Genomic DNA, 26,090 nt, shown 5'->3' with positions numbered 1-26,090 from the left:
ATACCTTTCAGACACTGAGGTTTGGACTTACATTCTTTTTGTTTTTCAAAAAAAAAGATTTGAATTTTCCACTTTATTGTTTGTTTTATAAATGTCAAGCTGACGTTGATACCTTTTCTGCTAACATTGATGTCATCATTAACAGCACGTCTTTGGCTCGATGGGGGTGCAGCCAGTAAAATAACGTTTTCATTTCCCTACTGTATATTGTGCAAAGGGTATAAAGTCTCCTCACCCCATGTTTATCACGTCCTACTGTCATCACCACACTATACACAGCATGAGGTCATATCTTTGGCATTATAAAGAATAGGGCCCCTGACAGCTCCGGGTGGTTGTTGATGTTGTTTTTTTAATGGTTTTTAATTGGCTGCTCACTATCAGGACGGCTGTGGGACAGCGGGGGTTGGGGGCTGGGGGGGTGACGTGGAAGCGGAGGCAGTGATTGGAGGGGCGGGCCGGGGACTATAAGGGGAGGGTGGATCGGACCGAAGCTTCCCCACACAGAGCAGGCCGCCGCACATCCGACACCGCAGGGAAGCCAGTGGAGCGAAGTCCACCTCCGACGTCCTCCGCCATGCAGCCAGAGACGCGCACGACTCGCCTGTGACGGGTGTTCGCAACGCGGGGAGAGTTCATCCGCTTCAGCGAGCGGGCGGTGCGCAGAGACAAATCAAGGACACCCTGTTTCGCCTCCTCCTCCTCCTCCTCCTCCTCCTTCTTCGTCTTCTTCTTCGTCTTCTTCTTCGTGGAGTTGAGCATTTCTGTTGGATTTTTTTTATTTTATTTTATTTATATGTAAAAAAAAGGGGGATTATTTTTTTTGTTGTTCGTTGGTCGAAGCCTTTTTCAGCGACATGGAGTACACGTCCTCCCCGAAGCCGCAGCTCTCCTCGCGGGCAAACGCGTTCTCCATAGCCGCGCTGATGTCCAGCGGAAAGACCAATAAGGACAAGGAGACGGAGGAGAACACCATCAAGCCCCTTGGTAAGGATGGAATAGGGCCACATCGGGAAAGTATGTACTAATAATAATAATAATAATAATAATAAAGAAAACTACTGGAGTCACGTCAACTGGTTTGCGAGAGTGCAGCTGTTAAAGTTGCCAAAGCAAGAAAAAGCCCTGACGAATTATAGAGAAGAAACACGCAATGACAGCAGTAATGAAAAATAAATAATAGATAAAAGTTGAATGCATTGTCAATAAAAATAAAAATAAATAAAAAAAATTAGGACAAACTGTCAGTGGTGTAAAACACGAGCGGCCAGGATTCATAATGCAAAACCTGCAAATAAATAAATATGTAGCCCAAATAAGATGACAAAATACACAAGCAGCATCACCATCATTCCACAAATAAAAATACAAACAAATGTGTGATTGGATTTGTTTGAAAGTTAAACTTTTTATAGGCTAATAATTCTACAATAAAACACGTGATGTAAAAGTTGAGGATGTGGCCGAAAAGCTCAGCTGACAGAGCCTGGATATAATTTTATTTTCTACCTAAAAATAAACTTATGTGTGATTTGAATCCGTCGTGTGTTGAGTTACTGCATAAAATTAAGTTGTTCTAAGAGGAATAACACACTTGTAGAATAGTAGACTAATTTATGTGTATTTGTTATATAGAATAAACAATAAACAAACGAAACATGCTGGGTTCAAATATTACACTCCTAATTTCATGTATGGAACAGTGTGGTTTGTGATAATAACAGAGGGACATATTCCAATGTAGACTATACAGACGTTAGATGCAGGGTCACCAGCATTTTTATCTATCATTTTATTCGTTGATGACAGAGAGTCATTGATTCAGAGAGAATGTAAATCAGTCTCCTCATATCCGTTGATTTCTGTGTTTGCTTCAACAAACAGAACAATTTGTGGAGAAGTCCTCCTGCAACCAGCAGTCTCTGGCGGACCTGTCCTCCTTGGACGGGCACGGCGACTTTAGCGGGAGCGCGCCCGCGGTGTGCACGGAGCCGCTCATCCCCACCAATCCCGGCATCCCTAGCGAGGAGATGGCGAAGATCTCGTGCAGCTTGGAGACCAAAGAGCTGTGGGACAAATTTCACGAGCTCGGTACCGAGATGATCATCACCAAGTCCGGAAGGTAAACGGCTTTCTTTTATTTATTTAACCCTAATTATTCTCACGATTCCGAGTTATTATTATGATTATGATTATTATTATGTCGATGCTCCCATACAAGAAGATAACAAAATATAATAATAATAATGCAAAAATAACATAACATTCTTAAGTAGATAAATACGATTATTGGATGCCAATGTAAGGATAGCGAGTGATGAGAGGCTATTTACTATGAGACTATGAGAGATTATTGTGCTAATGTGGGGTTCAGGGGTCACCGTCACGTTCCTCTGGGGGTTCTCCTCAGACATCGCTGACCTGAGGACTTTAGTCTCCTTGTTTGATGGCTACACGTCTTAATCTGAGGTTCCGCTGGAAAAAAAAAAAGGTTACAAACATATAACGCACACGCACGAGTCCACCACGGCTGGATGTCCACTGGTCATAAATAATAATAACAAATAATGATTTGATCATTTCCTGAAATTAAAGCGTCAAGAAAAGACTCGACGAGTTACTAAAAGTGACATATTTCTGCACGAAGTGTCCCACGTGTGAAGACAAAAGCAGAGGGGCCTATCAAGGACAATGAGGTCATGCAGCTAAAGCAACCGGGAGGGGAAAATTAATACAAAATTATGAAATGTATTTCGATTATTTGAGTCATTTTATAAGTCAGTATTTTTTAATTTAAAAAAAATCATTAAAAAATCAGATTATGTATTTTATTACTAGTAATAAATTATTTCGAAATGGTATTCGTTTTCCCTCCAACGCAGTATTTAGTTAAAATAAAATGTACAAATTGATTTAGGACAATAAAATGTACAAGTAACTTTTGTTTTGCGGAGAAATGTATTGACTCTTCCGTATTTGTCAGATTGTTCACCTCTGAGAGGGATCATGTGATGCATGGGGTGGGGTGTGGTGGGGGGGGGGGGTGGCATACTTATTTGATCATTTAAAGTACATACCAACATTTATGATGATAATAATACAATTCCTAATGAGACCAACATTAATACGTCTCGTAACGCTAACATCACCCGTCACGGCTCCATCAGGAGGATGTTCCCCACCATCCGGGTCTCTTTCTCCGGGGTGGACCAAGACTCCAAGTACATCGTGTTGATGGACATCGTCCCGGTGGACAACAAGCGGTACCGGTACGCCTACCACCGTTCCTCCTGGCTGGTGGCCGGCAAGGCCGACCCTCCCCTTCCCGCAAGGTACACTTCATTCATTCACATCGACGGGCCGGCGTGGTCTCACGCGGGACTCAAAGACACGTTGTTTTCGTATTTTGACGAAAAGCAAAGATCGAGAAAAAAATATCAAATCATATCATGTATCAAAGCTCTATTTTAAAGGGACAATATTTGTGTTCTCTTCCTAAAAATTCCATTCCATTCTTCCATTCTCTTCCTAAAAATGAACATCATCAACCACTCGTGAAGAAAACACGGGGGGGGGGGGGGGGGGACCAGAGAGCTGCGCGAGGCCACGCGCCGTTAATGGAGACCGATGCGTTAATTAAATCTTTCCTCCGGGAAGTCAGTCACGTGATGCTGATTTATGTCACGAACATGTCCATTCCAGCATGAAAACAGCATTTTTTTTTATAGCTTCAGTCCCTATTCGGGCAACGACCACTGGCCATGTCCTTAATGGGGTTTCTCTTCTCTACGACGTTTTCCCTCTAAAATAAAAAAAAGCCCAATTTAATGAGTTGGTTTCAGGTGTCTGTGTTTATATTTAAGCACGTGCAGCTCGGCAAAAAAAAGCAACATAAGTGGCTTATTTTTGGTGAACTGTATCAATAAATCCCCACGTGTTTTTCCCAATAAAATTATTTCATTTTAAATTATGTGCATTTAGATTTTAAACTATTCCTTGTCTCCAACGTTTTAAACACCCTTAAAACTAACGAATGCGTCACAACAGTAACGACAAAGCCTCTTTAGCAATATTCAACAGCTTTTTGGTGACTGGTTATCGGACGAGTCCCCAAACGCCTCTCAGCCAATCATAGCTCAGGATGTGACCCGCTGTCCTTCAGGTTGTACGTCCACCCGGACTCCCCGTTCACCGGAGAGCAGCTCGTCAAGCAGATGGTTTCCTTCGAGAAGGTCAAACTGACCAACAACGAGCTGGACCAGCACGGACACGTGAGCGCTGGTTTCCTTTTATTCCTTTTTTTTGTTCCGAGAAAATATAATATTTGATGTTATCAGCAGACTGTGGAGACTGTGTGTGTGTTTTTTTTCTTCTTCTTCTTCTGGTAAAAAGTGTGGATGTTCTGAATATCGACCAAATGACACGTTTAAACATGTCAAAAGTTGATTCGACAGTAAGTGAGTCGTATAAAAATGTCCAAAACAAAAGCTTTGTCTCTTGATAGGTTTTAAAGACCTCGGTGACATTTTAATTGCTCCCCCCCGACAAGAGCAAAGAGCTTCTTTTAATCCTCCTTTCACTGGAGGAACCATGGCAAGCACCCAAAGAAACATGTTCATCCAGCATTTACCCACAGTCTGGGAAACAAGGGGAGCATTGTGGTGAAGGGTGTGTGTGTGTGTGTGTGTGTCATACTTTGGTTACATTCCAAAAATACCTCCTGAAATATGAAGTGAAAATAACCCCAAATAAATGCTGTATACAGTTTATTTATGCCTATTATTGATAGTAATCCATATGACTGATCGTTATTATAGTTGTAGTAGCAGTTTTAACGAATTCTTTATGAGGTATAATCAATAATATGTTTTTAGTATTATTCGTGTTTTCTTTACCTCCCAAAAAAAGACTGACATATTTTAAACGTCACGGTCTTTTTTGCGACTAAATTAACGGCATTGTTTAAAAACCTCTTGGATTGATATTTTAATTACACAATTTCCACTTAATTTGATGAGCTTATTATAAGACCCTTGACATTTGCAAAAATATAATTCAGTCTTGTAGTAAAATAATAATACTGACTTCTATTTGTTAATACTTTACAGCTATTCTCCAAATGTCTCCAGTGTTTATTCACAGATGCCTTACTTTTGATTATATTCTTATATATTTATTTGAGTGTCTTTATGAGATACAAAGTAGCAGGAATAAAATGATAAATGACCGTGAACATGTTTCTAAATAAACCAGCAATAAACCTTCTAACCTTAAGGTCTGTCAATCATATCACATGGTCTTCACGACTGTTGATTGATTCCTAAATGTAGAAATAACCATTTTTGTGGGAGTCTAATTTGTCTAATAATTATTTAGTACACTTTAGGTACACAGAATGAAGCGTTGATTATTCTTTCATTATTTTTCAATCATTTTGCCCATAAAACATCATACAATCGAGAAAAAAAAAAAAAAAACCTCCATAATGAGGCTTCCAACGACTGAACTATTTCATGGCGGCGGCCCCCTGGCGGGCGGCGGCGGCGGTCTAAACCCCCCGGCGATGGTCGTTGACCCCGGCTCCCCTCGCCCTCTGCAGATCATCCTGAACTCCATGCACAAGTACCAGCCGCGGGTCCACATCATCAAGAAGAAGGAGCACACCGCCTCGCTGCTCAACCTCAAGTCCGAGGAGTTCCGCACGTTCGTCTTCGTGGAGACGGTCTTCACCGCCGTCACGGCCTACCAGAACCAGCTGGTGAGCGACGCCCCCTTTTTTTGGGGGGGTTCTTCTCTGGGATCGACTGCCGAAATGCTGCTCCGAATTCGAGTCGTGGGCCGCCGCGGCTGCGTTTTGATTGGGTCGTTTCGAAGGGCAGGCGTTTGACCCCCTGACCTCCGGGGTGAACACTTCTCTCCGCTGTTCCCAGATCACCAAGCTGAAGATCGACAGCAACCCGTTCGCCAAAGGTTTCCGGGACTCGTCTCGGCTGACGGACATGGAGAGGTACAGGGGCTTCTGGGTCCTGCACTCAGAGTGTGTGTGTGTGTGTGTGTGTGTGTGTGTGTGTGTGTGTGTGTGTGTAGCTACTGGGTTTGTTTCTCTCTTGTGATGATTTCATGCCACAGGCTACAATCACATGTCCTTGCTCTCCTTTATTTATGTAGTCCTCCCTTCCCTTTCTCTTTAATCCTTCCTTTCCTCCCCTCACCTTCCTTCGTACCTTTCTCATCCACTCCGTCTTCTCATCTTTTTGCCTTCTCGTCTGGTTTTCTATTCTTACCTCCTTCCTCAAAGTCTTCTATTTTTCTTCAATTCAATCATCCTTCAATCCTTCCTTTTGGTCTTTTTTTTTACATCTCGTTTCCTCTGCAGTTTTCTTTCGTACCTTTAATTGTCCTTTCTCACTTTAATGTGCAGGTGTGTGTGTGTGTGTGTGTGTAAATATTATGTATTGTACCATATTTGACATGAAACAGATGACACACACACACACACAGTTACAAATCCCCATCTAAAGGATTTTTACGGACGCTGCCAAAACACACACTTCTCGTAATTCCTGATTCCGGCACTACGCCCCGAAATCAGCTGACAAAATCAAACCATCTGCCCATTTCCCCTCGATCAAACATCCCAAAACAGAGATGACTAAACCTGAGCCAGACCACCCCCCCCCCCCCCCCGCCCCCCCCTCCTCTGTCTTTTTCTTTTTGAGGGCTGTGAATTAGACCTGATCAATTGATCTTCGGGGAGCTGCAGAAATCGCATTAGGCTGCAGTCGGCCACTGCACTAAAACACAATATAATTCAATTGGCTGCTGTGACTGATTGAAACCAGCATGGCCCAGAAACCCCCCCCCCACGCACACACACACACACACTCTCCCCCCTTCCCCTCCTGCTCTGCCGAGCATTGTGGGAGTTTGCCGTGGCCTCTGTGCCGAAGAGGCCCGGTGCTGATAAAAACGCACACATTTGTACTCCTCTGCTGACAGATATTGCACTTTCCTAACCTAATTGGAGGGGCGGAGTGGGGGCGGGGGGGGGCTGCATAATGTGGACGCATGGCTCGCATGACGCAAACCACTTGCCTGTCCACCCACTCACGCACACACACACACACGCTCACTACCTCCCTAACAATTTGTGTCACTGTCTTTGAGAAGTGTGATCTGACAAGACTCAAATGAGCCAACGCACTTTGTGGGATGGTGGAAACACACACGCACACACACACACACACACACACACACACACACACGACTACATGCACAGTCTGCACAAACACAATGTTCAGAAATGTCAACTAAATATGACATAAATGCATAGAAATATGCAGAGACATCATTAAACAATCTTCACCGTGCTTACACTGAAAGTCTGTGAGGACAATCTGCAACACAAAGTTTTTGTATAAAACACAATTTTATAGAATAAACAAGAATAAAAAGCTGGAAATTTTTGCACAACAAAGAGAGGAGTTGACACTTAACTCTAGGTTGAAGGGTGAAAGGAAACTTTGAATTAAAATCTTTGAAAATTTTGACAACCTTTGATCAGATTCTAAAATTTAACTTAAATAAAAAACAAGAATTTGAAAACCTAACATGGAACAAAAGAGATTTATTTTGGGGGCTCTCTCTTGGACTTTTGCTGCAGGGAAAGTGTTGAGAATCTGATCCACAAGCACTCGTACGCCCGGTCGCCGATCCGAACCTACGCCGGCGACGAGGAGAACCTGGGCGAGGACGGACTCGGCGGACACACCCGAGGTGAGGTGGGGGGGGGGGGGGGGGCACCAATCTCCATAAGAAAAAGGAACATTCCGTCTTGTCCATTGCTAAATATTGGACTCCAAGTGCATCTTTGTCCTGTAGCAGGACGCTGTATTTGGCACAATGTAGTCATTTTTTCCCACCTGTACCCGTTGTCTCCTGCAGGCTCCGCCTTCAGCGCCTCGGACAACCTCTCCCTGAGCTCCTGGGTCACCACCACCTCGGGCTTCTCGGGCTTCCAGCACCCGCAGTCCCTCTCGGCCATGGGCTCCGGCGCCGGCTCCCTGCCGCACCCCATCCAGGGCTCCCTGCCCCCCTACAGCCGGCTGGGCATGCCGCTGACCCCCACCGCCCTGGCCGGGACCATGCAGGCCAGCGGGCCGTCCTTCCCCTCCTTCCACATGCCCCGCTACCACCACTACTTCCAGCAGGGGCCCTACGCCGCCATCCAGGGACTCCGCCACTCCTCCACGGTCATGACGCCCTTCGTATGACCGCATCCCGGGGGGGGGAGGGGGACGACCTTCTCTCCGACCCCCGAGCCAGTGCGGCCTGTGGCTTCCCCGCTCCGGGCTCACGCGCGCCCTCCTCCCGTTTGTGTCGTGGTCCCCCCCCCTGGTCTCTGTAAATAGTGCGAAGAGGAGGCGAGAAGAAGAAAAAAAAAAGACAGACGGAGGCGGACGGGCGCGTCACCGGGGTTTCGTGCCAACACTTCAGTGACATCGTGCACAACTGTCCGAAGCCCCGACGCGGCGAGGAGCCTGCTCGGTCTCGTCGGCCCCCGAAGAAGAACAGTGGGTGGAGCCTCAGTTTGAACTCACTTGAGACGATATTCAGAAGAACCCTGTAAAGGTGTCAAAGTCGCCGAAGGCCGCGTTGGCGTCCGACCCTTTTTTTGTTGTTGCAGAGGCTGATCTGAGGCTTCAGTGTTGTGACTTTCCTCCGTTTGATTGACAGCCGGCCAAATCGAACTGCACTCTCGTGGTGAAAATGCGTTGTACAAATGGTGTAATTGCAAAACTTAGTTGTAGCAGCAACAAAAACAAAAAACAAAAAAAAAGAATCAATCATAGGACGCATGCTGACAGCAGTAGACAAACACGCTGGGTAAACTTTGTACGGGATAATATGTGACGAATGAGAGAGTCTGTGCAGCCTCTGAAGGCCCCGGTCACACCAGCATGTAAACGCGCTTCCTTTGGCTGCAGAAAGACCATTTCATTTCAAAGCACCCAACCAATAGTTGTCCTCGGGTTGCACTTTGTTATTTCTGACCTACTAGATGTAGACGTGGATGGAAAAGCCTCACTTCAGCCCTCGTTCTCCTCCCCATCCGACGTCACCTCCCAACTATAGCGAGCTAGCTAGTTTAGCGTTAAAAAAACAACAAAAAAAAAACATGTGTGGAACTGTCTTCGTGTCAAAACTTTGCTAATCTCCACCCTTTTGGGCCGACAGCAACCCGCTGACCACTGACCACAAAGGAGGAGTCGTGAGCTGACGGCACCGATGTGTCTCCTGTTGGGAAATCATAGCCGACGGGTTTCTGGTCGGACAGTTTGAAAAGGACCCGCTTTGGGTTCCTCTTTTTGAATGAATTCCCGAAAAAAGAAGGGCTCAAACCGCACGGCAGAGAGCAAATAAACAGGAAAACAACGTCATCCATCGGTCGCCTCTAGCCGCGTGAGTTCTTCTGTTTTCTTTTTTTTTTTTTATTTAACCTTTATTTAACCAGGTAAAAAGTCCCATTGAGATCGAGATCTCATTTTCGACACGTCGTTAAAAAAACAGCCATAAAATACATCTACGTGATCACGAGTGAAACAACAGTACAAATTTAAGTTAAAAACCAAAAATACAAAGAAAAAAAAAAAACGGTCAAAAGCAGAGGCACCGTTCAATAGATTTTTCTTGTCTGTCCATTTGGAGACGTCGGAAAACATTAAAAAGATGCAAGTTGAGGCAATTTCAGTTCTGCCTGGGGAGGCGGGGGGGGGGCACGTGTGGAGCAAGATGGCCGCCTTTTCAGCTGAGCAGGCGTTTGGCGCTCTGATCCACGAGTAGCAGAGGAAGAGTCCGGGGGCCCCGGGGGGGCCATTTATTTTGAACGATACGAGGAAACACGCGGCGTCAGTCAGGTGTCTGTGACCGAGTTCTAAGAACGAGACTTCCAAAATATGTTAATGGTTATTTAAATACTTTCTTTATGCAGTTTGTTGTGCATATGTAAAAGTTTTGGGGGCGGCAACAACTCAACGATCATCTTTGTTGTTAATTCTTTTTAAATCCTTCCACTTAAACTCATTTAAGGGATCCTCTTCAAATATGTTGTTCAAGATTTGGCGGATTATTCCACTTTGAAATATCCGGGTTTTTTTTTAGCAAGAACAAGCCCGTCTAAAGCAGTGAAATATGGTGCATGTTGTTTATTTAACCTCATCTGTTTATTGAATCAAATCGCATCTTGTGCTTTGACCTTTTTTTCTCTTTCTCAGAATTATCAGATTGTTGATTTTCATCAGTGTCAAAGTAAAACTCTTTGCTTTCCCCTTTTGAAACCGCACGCAGAGTCCCCTAAAAAAAAAAAATCCCTTTTCTAAACAAGACGTTGGTTTTTGTACGGCGTAATACGAACGGGATTGTTGTTTTGATGAATTTTAAGTGCAATATATTTATTTTGCTCTCTGGAAATAATGTGTAATGTACTATGTCACATTTAAAAAAAAATGTTATTTGTAAACCTTGAGAAATATATATCACCACCCAAAAGTCTGAGTTCTTTCTGACTTTCTTCTCAGAAATACATATGAATTGAGAATTCATTTTCAAATAGCTTTTGCTATTTTAGTTGCTAGAGACATTTGCTTTTTCCCAGGTAAGTATTAATGAAGACATAAAATACCCAGAAAGAAATATATCAGGTCACATCAAGAAGTGCAGTGTCACCAAGTAAGACAAAAAAAATAAAAAACACAGCAGAAAGTATTCTTGTTAAACTTCTTCAATGAACAATCATAACGTGTCCTACACCGCCACCCAGTGGTCGGCTCCTGCATTGCACGTTGTGCCTAAATTATGTCCAGTGGTCAAACATCGAGATGTTTTTTAATATATTTACCTGAAAGCGAGCGATATGATGCACTTTGAGTGTGAATATAACTCCTTTTATATACTTCATTAGATAATTAGAATAGATTTGGAAAGCCGTAACAATTGCAGAGAATTTGCAGACAGCAATGGGAGAATATTTTGGCTTCTTTTCTTTATGTTGCATCCTCGTGGTGAATTTTTATTTTGCCATATATTTTTCCAAAATAATTCAAAAATAAAAAGATTTTTCTCCGATGCAACCAACTCGACAGAGTGTGTGCATGTGTCTATGTGTGTCTATATATATGTGTGTTTCTAAATTGTGTCCAATCAGAGTGATTTACCCGAGGTGGACTCCAGTCAAGGTGCACAAACATCTCATCGATGGTCCAGAGGAGAGCGGTGACCTCACTGTGATATTTCAGTCTGTGCTCTTCTGCTGCCGGTGGTTATGGAAGTTATTCTTCTTCTTCTTCACTTTTTAATGCCATTTCGTTTCAAAGGACAAATAAGGAAACTTGTCAACCAATGTATAAGATCATCTATTATCTGCAGATCAAGAAAAGGTCAAACATATGGCATCAATTTTTTTAACCGGTTTGGGAATGTTATATAATGCAAAAAACGCTGTCCTCATTCTGAGATCGAAACATTATTATTTGTACATATGGTAGTTGTTAAAATATTCACTATAAGACTTTTGTTCATTTTGAAATGTGTGACTCTTCCTGTTGATAGAAAACCTTCATCTGCAAATCTGCTCCTTTAATGTGTTTATCCAATTCTCCTACTTTCTAAGGGAAATAAACTATTTAAAAGACTCTTTGATCAACCGGAGAAAGGAAGCTTTTTTCTGGATAAATTGTCTTTACTCGTTTTTTACGCAAGCACATATTATCAGATTTATATCCTTTAGGGAACAATAACAATTTTCAGACATCGTGTCCTTTTTGCAGATATTTTTGTTATTTCCTCTCATGATTTAGTTTATTTTTTTACCGCCGTAACAATCCCCTATTTGGGTCAATGTCATGGGAGATTAAAAGTCCAAATTGATCCTTTTTTAATGTGCATGACCAATCCCCCGATCACCTGACCGTCTCACCTGGGGTCCGTTTCAAGTAGGAGGTTTAACAAACTCAAGTTTTTCGACCAACCTGCTTCCTGAAACGGACCCCTGTTCCTCATCCCCTCCTCACAGCAGCAGTAGAAAGAAACGAATGAAAGGGTTTGAGTGGATCCCACTCACAGGGTGGGTGGACGTAGAGTAACACCAAGCGTCCTCCTCCCTTCCCCCAGGACGTCTCCTGCCAAAAAAAAAAAAAAAAGTTTAAAAAGGTTCTGTTATCCTGCCAAAAAAAAAAAAAATGACAAAATGAATGACGGACTTAACGAGAGCGAACAGCAATCCACTGAGTAGTTGTTAAATTATTAAAGCCAGCGCTGACATCATTAATCATAATGCTGGAATCTGCACCACAGACACCGTCCAACGGCAGCATTTACATCTCAGGGGCCTTCACGAGCACAAACGTTACAGTCAAGCAGCGGCACTTTGATGTTATTGATGAGGATTTTTCTCCCTAAAAAAAAATCAAATTCAGGCAACAAACCCGCTGAAAAATTCCCCGCTTTGTCGTCCGTGCGTTCAATCACGAAACCACGGGCTGGAGAAAAAAAACACACCCACATCTGCACTGTGGACCCCCCCCACTCGTACGTATAAACACACACACGCACACACACACACACACACACACACACGCTGTCGCCTATCACCAGAAGCATCGCCCGCCACCGCAGACGAACTGACGGATCGATGGCCGTGGGACGTTAGTCACCGTTTCACCAGGAAAAGAAAAGGCCCCACTTTCTGCCCCGATAACAATCGGTTACATCCTCGGACCAAAAAATATATATATATAAATAAACAAATAAATAACATCCAGTGTGGCTGTGATTGGATTAAAGGCAGAGGGGAAGGGCGAGACGAGCCACCGTGAGGTATGGCCCAACAAATTGGAGCCAACAGTCGGGCCAGAGAGTCCATTTTGGGGCATAATTTACACAGTGAGGAGCATGAGCTGAATCTAATGTCATTTCCATCAATTTTGCATCTTGCCGCCGAACCCCCCCCCCCTCTCCCTCCCCCTTCTGGGCTTTTAGCGGTCGTTTGAAACCTGTCTGGCGGAAGACAGCCGGCGAGGCATTACGAGGTCGGGGGGGGGACGTCCTTTAGCGCGGAGCGAGGGGTGACTGGCTGCGCGGCGGCCATTGCTGCGGCCCTCCGGCTAATGGCTAACAACATGCTAATCGGGCGGGGGCCCGGGCCCAGACAAGCCACTTAATGGATGTTTTATCTGCAGGTCAAGGGTCTCATCGGCCATCAGTCTGTCCCGACGAGACGTGCCAAAGGCAAATTTAGCGATAAAGCGCTTTTAACAAATCCGGGGCTACAAAGTGCTTCGGGGGGGGGGGGGAAGACGAAGGACAACAAACGACCGCACGCCGGAGTCCGCGCTGAAATGTGCAAATCTGTTTGGGTTTTTTCTTTTTTTTCTTTTTTTTTTTTAAAGAAAAGAAATGCACCCTGAGAGCAAAGTTGCCCCCCCCCCCTCCCCGAGGACGAGCGGAGACGACAGGCCGCTCTCCTGACGGAGCGCGAGCCAAATCCACTCAAACTGAGGGATTTAAGACCAAAAGCAGACTGACGTCGAGGCGGGAGGCTTCGGATATTTCTATCGGACCCTTTTTTTGGAAATGATTTATCTTTAGTCATTGCGTTAAGGAATAACCCCAAACCAGATGTGAAACAAAGTAGTACTTCCTTTTTTTTTTTGGTACTAATTATGCGCCACTTCCGCCTTAGAAGGAACGTCTGAGGCATCACGACGACTGAAAGAGTTTAACTTTCACTGTCAAGACACAGAAGAGAAGATTCACTTAACCGAGTTGCGTGATGTTACATAATGCATTATGCTGATTTGTTTAACTCTGAAATAATGTCACATGGCCTAAATTCCGCCCGGGATATAAAGTAGACGTGTCCACTTTGAGCTGCCTGCATTCATTTACAGATTACGGGCCGCAAATCCATTGAGAGGAAGTGACCGTTCAGGGGGCGGAAATTGTGTTGCCTCGTGTGAGGGATTAAGGCCGCGGCCATCTTGGGTTTTTTTGCAACCAGTTGTAACAAGCAGAAAGATGAACAGGACCCCGTTAATTCAAGTCAAAGTTGTGGAGTAAAAGTAGCCTGAATAATCCTAATCCCAAACCTAATCCGACCCTCGGTCCAAAACCAAAAGGATGTTTAGTATCATACACACTATCTGATATCCGGTGGGGGAGATTAGCGAATGTCTGCTTCTATTTTTGCTTGAAAAATATTTAACTTTCGCCTTATTTGAATCATTTCAGTTGTGTTACACAGCACGACACGTGTGTGTGCGTCACCTGAACATCTCCGTCGGGGGCCACTTTAACTGAGAGCACGCTTCCCCGCGGGTGGTAGCACCCCCTCCGCCGGGGCCCACTTAATAAAGTCGCGGCGCGTGTCCGTGGCAGGTGTCCAGCCCCCCCCCCCCCGCTGCCGCCTCCGGGAGACGAGCCGGAGGAGGGGGCCGTCTGCATAACAACGACTCATTATGATGATGAATCGTCCTACAAGGCCCCAAACACCCTCTTAAAGAAATCTCTCCCGCCGATAAGGGGAGCCTAAACCCCCGCGGAGAGAGGGATGGAGGGGAGTATGGCGGGGGCGGGGGGGGGGGGGGGGCATCCTAACCTGATTGGATCGGCGGCTCGGAGGGGGGCGCGCGTAACGAAATCAAAGGGCCGTCAAGCCGCTGTCATGCATAATTAATTGGGCCTTCTACGACCAACTACACAAAAATCCATGGTCATTTGATTAGGGGGTTTTGGAGGACTCTCTGAAGTGCATCGCTGTCAGAGCCGCTTCCCCCCCCCCCCCCTCGCCTCTCTATCAGCGAGGAGGATCAGTGTGGGGGGGGCGCTGCAGGTTCAGCTTCTAACATCCAGCAGGGGACTCCATTCACTTGTATTGTGGGTTTCTACTTAAACAATGCACGAGATGCTTTAAAGTTCAAAACACGTGATCGTTCTCATTAGGTGATTTTAACATTGACATTCGTCATTGATCATCTGGTTGAGGCAAACGCCTGGATGACTGATCAGGGAATGAAAAGTATTTATTGGGTGACGTCAGATAACCCCCCCCCCCCCCCCCTCCGGAGTTTAGGGTCTTTTCTGACAAGATTTGAGGGGCATCTGATTATTTGGCGAAGAGCGGGGAATAAAAAATAAACTTTTAACTTCCTGTCGCCACTAGGTGGTGCTATGACTAGAATTCAAAGTTATCATTTGGATGTCTACAGGGTAAGGATTGATTAAGGTGATTCATGTGCAGCAGATCAGATTTTGTATGGCCGAGTTAAAACCACTCGTGTCGTGTCAACACGCCCACATAGTTTAATATTTTTTCAAGCTTCATGGAATATTTATATATATATATATATATATATATATATATATATATATATATATATATATATATATTTTTTTTTTTTTTTTTCAGGGCAAAGGACTCAAGATCATATACTTCCCAAATTTAAGAACAATCCAAATTAATCTCTGGGAGGAGTCTGATCTTTTACAATGCTGAAAATGGGCAAAAAATGTCTAATTATATCATATTTAAAGGTTTTCCACCAATCCTATATGCATGCCAAGTTTAACAACTTTTTGTATGTGATAAAGCTTCCAAAAAGGCTAAATTCCTTAGAGAGTATAACAATAATAATACTTCCTTGAAATAGAATTCTTCAAAAGGAAAATGTATTTAGACCCGTCTTCGGTTTAGGCTAAGGTCTTAGGTGGGGATAACGTAAACTTCTATACAACTCAAATACCTTGAGCTCATTGCATCAGTGAAGCAGCTCTCAGCAGAAAAAAATAACAGGTCAAGCACTGAATTAGGACATTTTATCATAACAGTTACTTAAAACATTACAGGAAGAAATATGAACTTCTTAAGCGCCAACAAGCTATGGGGAAAAAAATGTAGAAATATATATTACTACATATCACTTCTTAAAACTAAGAAATATCAGTTAAATCAATAAATTGCTCTATTGGAATAAAACCACTGCAGGACCATCAGACATAAAAATACATGAAGAAACACATAGAAATGTATAAAGTGGTAGAATAGCAGAAAAATCAATAAATCGTTCTTTTAGAATAGAACAACTGCTTTCGAAAGGAACCTTAGACATAAAATACATGAAGAAATAAACACATGTTTTAAAACATTAAAATAGCAGTTAAATTAAGAATTCTTTCTATTAGAATAAAACAACTGCTTTCAAAAGAACCAAGTCACTGAAAAACAGATGCAGAAATATATACATTTATCATTTATCACTCAGGAAATATGTAAAAATGATCAAAACATTGAAATGATGCAGTTAAATCAATAAAGTATACTCATTAAAATAAAGAACTGCTTTCAAAAGGACCGTTAGGGGTTAAAATCAATGAACTGGATCAGAAGTTCCTGAGACAACGAGATTAGCCGCAGACAATCCTTCATCCTTTGGGGGGGGGGGGACAAAACACAAAGTCATTATAATAATACAGAAATAATCTCTCCAATAATATGTAAACATTGGTTTAGTCCTTTTTTCAATGGATTTTTCCATCCAACAAGACAAATAAACACGCGTTGAACTACGTTGCATTCAGCATCATCACAGAGCTCTCAAAATGACATTTTCAAGAAAGCGAAAACCCTGAGCTCAACCTCTACCTTGTTGCTGTCCTCCATAGCTTGGACGATGACGGCCACCACGAGGTTGGCGAGCACGAACTGGGCGATGACCACAAAGGTGATGAAGTATATCGAAGACACCCACACGAGGTAGTGCGCACACTCTCCAAGACGGCACTGCTTCAAGGTGTCCTTCAGAGGAGCAGAGAGAGGTTCAGACAGCGAAGAAGACCTCCACACAGAGGAGGAAATCTGGACCGTTTGGTCGCCAATCGGGCCAACCAGAAACCTCTCATTTGCTGCAGGGTTTGGATCACCTTCAGAGAAACTGGCCAGTTCACGTCGGGTGCTGACGGGTGTGTGCGTGTGTGTGTGTGTGTGTGTGTGTGCGCACCATCATGATCACGCTCCAGTTGTCCCCGGTGCACAGCAGGAAGAGGGTGAACAGGGCCATGCCGAAGTGCTTGAAGTTGACGTACTCGTTTAACCCGAGGCACAGGTCGTCCTCGGCGCATTCTGAGGAGAAAAAAAAAAAAAAAACGACAACGCGCGCGCGATTCAGACGCCGACTTCTGCCCTTTTGGAGACGAGACGCTAACACGTAACCCACCATCAGGATGAGCTAAGACAGCATTGGCCAACGACACTGAACTTGTTTGTGACGTAGTCACTGCGCCCGCTAGCCTGCCTAGCCTGTTTAGCTGAGAGCTTTCTCGGTTTCCATGGCAACACTACGTCCTGCGGATGACCCCTGGGGCCCGCGACCCATCGCTGTGAGCCCTTTGTGCGTGCGTTTGTTCTGCTGGCAGTGCGACTGACCTAGATGGCCAAACAACTCCACTCCCAGCGTCGCGTAGATGGAAAAGAAGAACAGGAAGAGGAGACAAATGTTTCCAACCTGGAATCAGAAATACAAAAGCTGCAGCGTGGAGGCCGTCCAACCGACGGGGGCCGCTACGTGCGGTCAAGATAAATGCACTCATTCTCAGTCTCACGTTGATGGGGAATAAATATGCAAAGCCTTTACCTGCAACAGCGTTTTGATGATCGTTGTCAGCAGGACCCGAATCTTTTTGGCCTTCACGACTGAAAGAGAGAGACGCGGTGGTGGTCAGGATTTATGCTGCGTGCAGGTGCATTCAAAACACAGCCATTCTTCTAAAAATCCCCCAAATCCCCTTAGTGTCGAGTGCGCGCGTACCTTGAGCCAGCCTCAGCACCCTGAAGACTCTCAAGATGGTGGGGTTCACGGGAACGTGCCGCGACACCCTCACCGCGCTTAAAACGATGCTCACGAGGGATAACGAGACGACCACGAGGTCCGTGAGGTTCCAACTAGACACAGGCGAGCACGGGGAAGGCGTGAGGCGCCGGCTGAGACAGGCCAACAGAGACCTCCCCCCCGCCCGGGTCGAAGTGCGTCACCTGTTTCGCAGGAAGCGGAGCCCGCCAAACGCCACGAGCTTCAGCAGGACTTCGATCGCCAGGATGGAGGTGAACACGTAGTGGGAGTACTCGGTCAGCCTCAGTATGTACTGAACACAAGGACACACACAGACTCCGTGTTGGACTCATTCTCGCTGTGGCGTGTGATCGTATCTGTGTGTGTGCGTGTGTGTGTGTGTGTGTGTGGGAGCATTCACCAGAGGCTGCTGGTAGTGCTCGACGGCCATGATCAGAACACTGATGAAGATCAGGGCGGCCATGAGGAGGTCCAGCTGCTCGTTGGTGCACAGGGTGTGGATGAACAGACGCGTGCGGGAGTAGGACGCCTGGAACGGCGTCTCCTCGGGCGCCGCGGGAACACCAGGGCCTTCGCACGCACAAACGCGGATGTTCAGACGCTCCCGCGACGCGTCCGCTGCCCCGCGACCCCCTTTTCTATCCCCACGCTGCTCACCTGCGCTGCGCCGGGGGCGGTCCCTCGCCTCCTCGGCCAGTTTCTTTTGTCGCTTCTGGCAGTCGTGGAAGGTGTCCACCATCACGCCGATGAACATGTCGAGCAAGAAGAAGCTCACGATCATGAAGGAGATGAAGAAAAGGAGCATCCACTCGTTGTTGTTGGTCACAGGCTGAGGGGGGGAGGGGGGAGGGGGGGGGACGAGGAGGAAAGACAACGTCAGATTGTCATTTCACTGGCACCGTGTCGGCGTGAGAACTTCAGTCGGGTCACCTGTTGGTCCACCCCAACGGCGTCCAGTCCGTCGTACATGAGGCTCACCCAGCCGTCCTTGGAGTACATCACGAACAGCGACATCAGAGCCTGAATGGGAGACACTCCTGATATTTAACTTTGATGTTCAGCTGGCTGAATATGGTTCTTTTTTTATCAACTCGAAAAGACATTTTACAAAAAACATTTATGGCAACATTAAAATAGTGTCAAATATATATTTTCCAAAGTAACACCATTTGTTACTTTTCCATATATCGGCCTCCGGGTGCAATGCCCGTACCTGCGGCAAGTTGTCAAAGTTGAAATCCTTTTGCTCCCAGCGGTAGTCGGCCGACAGACAGTCCGCCTTGTTGGCGACGTCATCGATGTACTCGCCACTGCAGCTGTAGAACTTCCCCTTGAACAGCTGCAGTGCGAGAAAAACAAAAAAAAGGATGGAGACAAGGGTCGTGCTGCCCTCTTCTGAAACGCATCCCACTCACACGACAGAGCCCCCCCCCCCCCCCCCCGGGTTAGGGTTACCTGCAAACCGAGGATCGCGTAGAAAAAGATGAAGGCGCAGCACATGAGCAAGATGTTCCCGACGGGCTTCAGGGCGGTGATCAAAGCCTCCACCGCCAGCTTCAGCTTTGGGGCTCGATTGATCACCCTGGGGGGGTGGGGGGGGGACGTTTGTTAGATGCGTCGAAACGTCGACACTGTGTGGACGCAGAACAACAACAACAACAACGACAAAGAATTGTCGTACCGCAGCGGGCGCAGTGTGCGCAGCAGGCGCAGCACTTTGAGGATGCCCAGCATTTTGCTGTTGCTCGCAGGGCTCAGCAAGACGACGACGTCGACCAAGGAGGCCACCACCAGCGAGCCGTCCATGACGTTCCAGGCGGAGCGGCAGTAGCTCCCGCTCCCAAAGAACAGGCCGAGGGTGAGGACCTGTTGCCAGGGACAGTCGTACAGTCGTATTACCGCTCGGTACTGCATCATAGCACGTTTACCGTGTATTACCAATGTAAAACAAACCGAGTCGCGACATACAGCGGGGGGGGGGATTCCTCCACGTGTCAAACAGAAGGCGAGTGAGTGGCAAACGGACGTAAAGATGTCTTTAGTTTTGTGTTTGAAATAACATTAAGAATAAAAAACACTGTTTACTCATTACTTGTAAGACTTAAGAAGAAAAAAAGCATTCATTAAAAACAACATTGTACCAATAACATTCCTTAATCACGATCAATGAATTTCAAAATTAGTGCAATTAATTATTTTTTTAAAATCTATTTTAACCTAATTACAATGCTAGAGGCTTTGACGCTTTTAATTGCAATTAGGAAATACTATAATCAGACAAAGCGGTTTAAGTAGGTTTGTAATGCATCATAGAAAAATGAAGTGATGGTGAAAAGAAATACAATACAATACAATGTATTTTTATTTATTAGAACAAACTTAACAATAAAGTTTAGAATAAAAATTCCATTTTCCGGTGACTAAAGATCTTACCTTAAAAATCATCTCTACCATGAAGACTGCAGAGAAGATGTAACCAGAGATGGTCAGGAACATTCGCTCCTAAACGGCAGAGGGAGATTCACTTCCAACCGGCTTGTATTTTTATTACATTTAATGTGTAAATGTGTATTACAAAATAATTGTGTCATGAAATGCATAATATCCAGCTTGACTGTGTGTGTTTCTTAGTCTTAGTCTTATACATTTGATATGTGTGCGAGTGTGAGCGTGTGTCTATACTACAAAGGGCTGTGTGTGTGTGTGTCTCCACACTCTGCACGGTTCTCACCTTGCTTGCAGCCTCTATTCCAGGCCTCTCCATTGCAATGGTGACACAGTTCAAAAGGATGAAGATCAGAACTGTGTATTCGAAAGAATTGTGAGACGTCACACTCTTGCAAAAGAGGCGGAACCTAAACACACACACACACACACACACACACACACACACACAAACGGAACGCACACATAGAATCAATACAGGACTTGTACATCTCCGGTGAGGAAACATAAGTGTTGACGCGTCGCTCCCCGGACACAAGCAGTGCCAAATGAAGAGAATGATGGTGACGTCCTGCTTTGTGTGTGTTTATGTGAGTGTGTGCGATGAGACTTACCTGTTCTGGGGAGACAGCGCGTACAATGACCACTCCTTGCGCTTTTTGCACCAACGCAGCGCCGCCTGGATTCGGTTCTGAGGTCTCTGCGGTTGCAAATGATCACAGGTCAGGCGCCTCATGCCTCGTGTCCACATCATTGGCTCAAAAAGAATAAAGGCGATGAGGCCGAGGCCGATGGAGGCAACTCACGTTCTCCTCGTCGCCGTTTGCATCCGCAGAGCCGTCCTCAAGGGTCGGGGACGGGGTCACGGAGGCGGGGCTCTCGGCAAGCGTTCGCTGGAAAAAATAAAATAAAATGAAGTACACTTTAAAGCCTCGTGTACAAATAATGAGCAGAAAGCTTAAAAACACGCTGCTTCGAATGAAGGTGGCGAGACCCATGCTGCGTCACTGCTGTGAGGAACCCACGTTTTCCTCATCCCCGTTTGCATCAGCGGAACCGTCCTCGGGGGTCGGGGGCGAGGTCACGGAGGCGTGGTCCTCGCGAAGTGTCCGCTGGAAGAAAAAATGAGGACACGAGACCTTAGCATGGGTGTGGATGGAAAGCATGCGAGTGTGCTGCGCGTGAAAGCCACGTCGGGTGCGAGCTCTTGGAGGAGCGAGCGGCGCTCACCCTGTCTTGGAAGCCCTGAAGCACAATACCCACGAGGATGTTGAGAAGGACGTGCTTTCCCGTCACGATGACCGCTACAAAGTAGATGAAGGCCCACGGAGAGGTGGCCGCCATGGTGGTGTACAGCACCCTGTTCCAGTCCTCCCCAGTCAGAATCTTGATCAAACGAAAGAGTTTGAGACACCGAATTTTCACGACGGTGAAACACAAAATGAGGTGTTCAGACGGACCGACCTGGAACACGGTGACCATGGACCAGAGGAGCGTGTCAAAGTACTTTCTGTCCCTGATTTCTTTCAGTGTATCCGACCTATGACCGAACAGATGCATGCCCAGGAGACTGCAGAGGAACAGGGGGGGGGGGGGGTGACAGTCAGTGGAATGCGTTCATCGGGTTGGTGGCGGCCACACGTCTCCAAGCAGACACTAGGGGGGGGGGGGGGGGGCGGTGTTGTAGAGCGGATCGGGGCGTGCACGTGCCTGAAAATGAAGATGACGAAAAGCATGAGCATGCAGAGCGAAGCGGCGTCCTGCATGGCCTTCTTCAGCACCAGCAGCTGTGTCCTCAGGTAAGGGAGGTAGTGGAGCAGCCTCCCAAACCTCAGCAGGCGGAAAGCTCGCAGGACCGACAACCTGCCGTCTGCTTTTGTTGTCGTCTCCCAGAGACTGGAAAACACAAGCAAACACATCTCAATGCGGCGTAACCTGGTAAGACATCAGAGGAGCGCGTTGATGTATGTTTTCGACATGAGCTTTGATCGTTTATTGAACGGAAATTTGGTTCCACTGCTGCGTTTTGAAAAAATGCCATGAGAATGAATGAATGAAGAACAGTGGAACAGCTTTTTGTTGTTCGAACCCCCAAACAATGACATCGTGAAAAAATTTAATTTTACCTGATGATGACGATGACAAAGTCAAACAAGTTGTTTCGGTCCTGGAAGTACGCCCAATTGAGACCCATCACCTTCAAGAGCATCTCCGCCACGAAGATCACGGTGAAGGCGATGTCACTGATCTGCAACATGTTGGTCAACTCGTTCGGCTGCAGGACGAGCGGAAGGAGAGAAGGTCCAGTGAGGGACGATGATGCAAAAAGAGGTAAGGGGTGGTCAAGGATACATTTTTTAGTCTTATTTTCCCATCCCGTTCCACTAAAATCATCTAATAGAGAGAGGCCGGAATCCCTTCGCCTCTCACCTGGTCATGATGCTCGATGGCCAGGGTGAGGATGCTGAGGACAACAGCCGACATGATCAGCCGGTTGAAGATTTTACTTTTGATGACTTTCTCGAGTCTCGTCGTGAGCTGTCTCCAAATGTGACCTCCAACCTAAAAAGATGACGGTGGGGGACCCCCTTGTTAGCGATGGGACCAACGCTGCTGCTGGTGGTGGTTGCGGTGCAGAAGGTTGCCAGCGCAAGTCTTACCGTGGAGTCGTCCGCCCTGCTGTCGGGGTCATGGTGCCGCACCCTGTCGCGTTCAACAAAAGCAAGCGAGAAACAGAAAACAACTCAAAGTCATCCAGAATTATCAGCTGCAGGTTTGACCAGAAATGCCACCAGCGCGTTTCAAATGACTTTCGGGCTGCGGACGGCGAACCGACCTGTTGGATGCACGCCGCCTGATGGCCGCCAGGCAGCCGGTCCACTTGGGGCGGAGCCACTCGAGTAGCGCGGCGCTATCCTCCCTCACGGTTCGCTGGCTTCTCAAGCGCTCCAGGTTGTCCGAGTACTGGGTGGCGATGACGACGACGCACACGTTCATCATGATGAAGGAGCCCATCTGGTTGAGGGAGCATGAGGGGTTCGTACAAAGGCTTCAGGGAAACTGCATCTCAACTTCACGGCAACCACAACAAGTTCAGGGTGGTTATGGGATGGTTTATCTTCTGTATATATATGAAAATATATATACAAACAGCATTCTGATTTGTAACATCACTACATGCAAAACAAGTGTGAGGATCCTGTTTGCTCAACGTAGAATACAGCTCTAAAGTTTACAGAAAGCCTGTTTAATTGGAGAAATAAAAAGAATGTAGCCAGGACAGACGAACAAAGAATAACACATGAATGAAAAAGGAAACAAGGTAGAAGAGTGGATACTCACAATGGCAACGAATATGAAATAGAAGACACTCCAGGAGGAATACACGTTCATGACATAAAACATGATGTTTGACCATCCTTCCAGTGTGACGACCTGCCGGTGGCGACAAAGAGGACGAAGGAACAAAACATTAACGTTAACAGACATGGCGACCATCGAGTTACAGATTTAGATGGATGAAATGGACGAGCGGATGCCTTGTTATGCTGATGGATGGATGTATTTTGGACCGGCCTCACCTGGAATATGCTTATCCAGGCGTAGCCGATGTTATCAAAGTTGGTGGCCCCGTCGTTGGGGTTCTGGGCCCCAGCCAGACAGACGTTGTAGAGCACGTTCCAGTTGACGCAGGCATTGGTGCCGGCCCCCGTGAGGCCAAACACGCTCGACGCGGCGGGGGCCACGGAGCAGACCTGCTCGTTCTCTCTGAAGGGCGGCACCTCGGCGCAGTGAAGGCCGCTCATGTCCTCGGGGGAACAGAGGAACGGTTGGAGCTCACCGTACTTGGTGACGTAGTACGGGCTTAAGGAGACGTTGTACATCCTGTGGTGAGGAAAGGAATGACAGCTTGTAGAGTGCAGGGAAGAATAGTTCAGTGGGAACAGTTATTCTTACATGATGCTCTCTTAAACATAACTTTGAGTTAGCGCCGTTATTTAGCTTTTTACACATTAGAGGAGGAAAACGATAGAAGCAGCAGCATCCTTACGCGGCGGGGTCCTCTCCCAGGAAGCAGCGGTTGTGCAGACGCCCCGCCCACAGCTGGACCCCTATCACCCCGAAGATGTGCATGACAAACATGTAGAGGAAGAGCACGTTAGCCAGCATGGGGAAGATGACCAGGAGCACTGACACGATGTCATGCATACCTGCAGGGATGAAGACAAACGACGCTGTGAGATAACTGACTTGAGGAGGATTATTATGAGTCCACAATGCAGTCAGGTTAAAAGCTGAAAAACAAAAAGCACCATTTCAGTACGTGGACTTACTCGCTACTCTGCTGATCAGTCGGAACGGCCCGAGCACCTGTAGGTGGAGGCCGAGGTAATCTTCGGTCAAAAAGAAGTCAAAAAACCTGAGGGGACAGAAACGGGGATGTCTTCATATGCACAAAATGTAAATGTACACACATTCTACCGTGGAAACGTGGCGTTCTCCTGCGGTGGCTGATGTTTTCCATCGGGCAGACGAAGGAGGAAACAGAACGAATGGCATTGTGGGATACTCACTCTCCTAAGTTGATGAGTAGGTCCAAACTGTTCCATGGGTTGCAGAGGTAACTTCCTTTGTAGCCATACAATCCCATAGCCAACATTTTGGCTAACATCTCAGCCAAGAAAAATACAACTATAAAGTAATCCAAAACCTGAGGACGCATAAAAAGATCGAATTTAAAAATCCCTGTTAAACAAAGTCAGAACAAAAATGCTAATGCTAACTCAACTGGCTAGACTGGTGTTGGAATCACTACAGAGGGGCGTATAGAGCGTAATGTACACAAAATAAACATTTTAAGTTGTCATCAGTCCTTTGGGTTAGGATTTTGCAAGACTAAAATATGTGGCGTGTCTTTCACAAACATGATGGGGACCTTTTTAGTTGAATTTTAAACATAAAAGAGTGCAGGTGACAATCCAACCTTGAGCTCGTTGCTCTTATGCTGACCGGGCACGTAAATGCCCAGACTCACACAGTCGAGGAGGATCACAAGTATGGACACATACCGCAACCACGTGGAGGCAGAGGTTCAGGTCAAAACTCATAGGTGTTCATCTACTGGTAAAATGTATCTACAACACAGCATGGTGATGGATCAAATGGGACTAACAACGACCGGATTAAACAATGTTACAATGTATTAACAGCGACAGGTGAGCATGGCCTTTGCTCTGAAACATGCATGACGGTATATCCACACACGCATTTGGGTTATTTTTACAGTAACAAAGGATATGGACCACAGGCCACTTTCAGACACCAATTACGGAGTCTTGATGTTTGTTTGAAGCAGCCCAACACCACCGGGGCCAGATCCGGGTACGGCAGCTGCTCCTGCTCCTCGGGGCCCGGGTCGGGGTCGGGACCTCCGTGAGGTTCTATGACGAGTGCCACCTCAGGCATGACTGAGATACTCTGGAGGGACGTCCAAGAGAGAGAAGTGATGAGAAGAATGATCCAAAATGAAGAAAAACAGTAAGATATTTTGTGTACTGTTACGTTGCGTAGCCGACTTAATAACAGTGCATTCATAGTATGAGCCAATAGTCTGTTTCATAACTTAATTAAAAATGAAAAGTATACAGAGAAGCATTCAGATAATTTACCTAGGTCAAAGCAGATAGCAATATAGCAATACTTCATGACAAAAGAAAATAGAATAGTAAATTAGTTTGCTGTTTT

The 26,090-nt window shown here is 46.1% G+C and overlaps 2 protein-coding genes across 2 annotated transcripts; one reads left to right on the top strand and one right to left on the bottom strand.

The window, feature by feature from the left end:
• The first annotated feature begins 540 nt into the window (after nt 1-540).
• On the top strand, nt 541-8,273 carry tbx20 (T-box transcription factor 20). Its single transcript, XM_037454789.2, has 8 exons — nt 541-987; nt 1,885-2,122; nt 3,168-3,332; nt 4,163-4,271; nt 5,600-5,758; nt 5,931-6,007; nt 7,664-7,776; nt 7,945-8,273. Exons 1-8 carry the CDS (start codon nt 858-860, stop codon nt 8,271-8,273), a joined length of 1,320 nt encoding a protein of 439 aa, XP_037310686.2. The 5' UTR covers nt 541-857.
• Nucleotides 8,274-15,909: 7,636 nt separating this feature from the next.
• Nucleotides 15,910-25,811, bottom strand: LOC119197320 (voltage-dependent T-type calcium channel subunit alpha-1H-like). Its single transcript, XM_062565555.1, has 30 exons — nt 25,708-25,811; nt 24,680-24,765; nt 24,397-24,556; nt 23,927-24,230; nt 23,688-23,780; nt 23,182-23,360; nt 23,006-23,048; nt 22,776-22,907; nt 22,472-22,620; nt 22,056-22,241; nt 21,810-21,915; nt 21,576-21,731; nt 21,371-21,457; nt 21,152-21,238; nt 20,960-21,045; nt 20,632-20,755; nt 20,334-20,402; nt 19,582-19,766; nt 19,356-19,482; nt 19,114-19,239; nt 18,831-18,920; nt 18,514-18,729; nt 18,301-18,441; nt 18,083-18,192; nt 17,859-17,992; nt 17,685-17,743; nt 17,477-17,555; nt 17,052-17,173; nt 16,697-16,849; nt 15,910-16,481 (listed from the first exon to the last, which is right to left on the bottom strand). Exons 1-30 carry the CDS (start codon nt 25,809-25,811, stop codon nt 16,422-16,424), a joined length of 3,753 nt encoding a protein of 1,250 aa, XP_062421539.1. The 3' UTR covers nt 15,910-16,421.
• Between the last annotated feature and the right edge of the window lie 279 nt (nt 25,812-26,090).

This window comes from Pungitius pungitius, chromosome 11, assembly GCF_949316345.1.
Source record: "Pungitius pungitius chromosome 11, fPunPun2.1, whole genome shotgun sequence".
Lineage (NCBI taxonomy): Eukaryota > Metazoa > Chordata > Actinopteri > Perciformes > Gasterosteidae > Pungitius > Pungitius pungitius.
The sequence above is the reverse complement of the archived record's forward strand: the minus strand, read 5'-3'. Positions and strand labels throughout refer to the sequence as shown.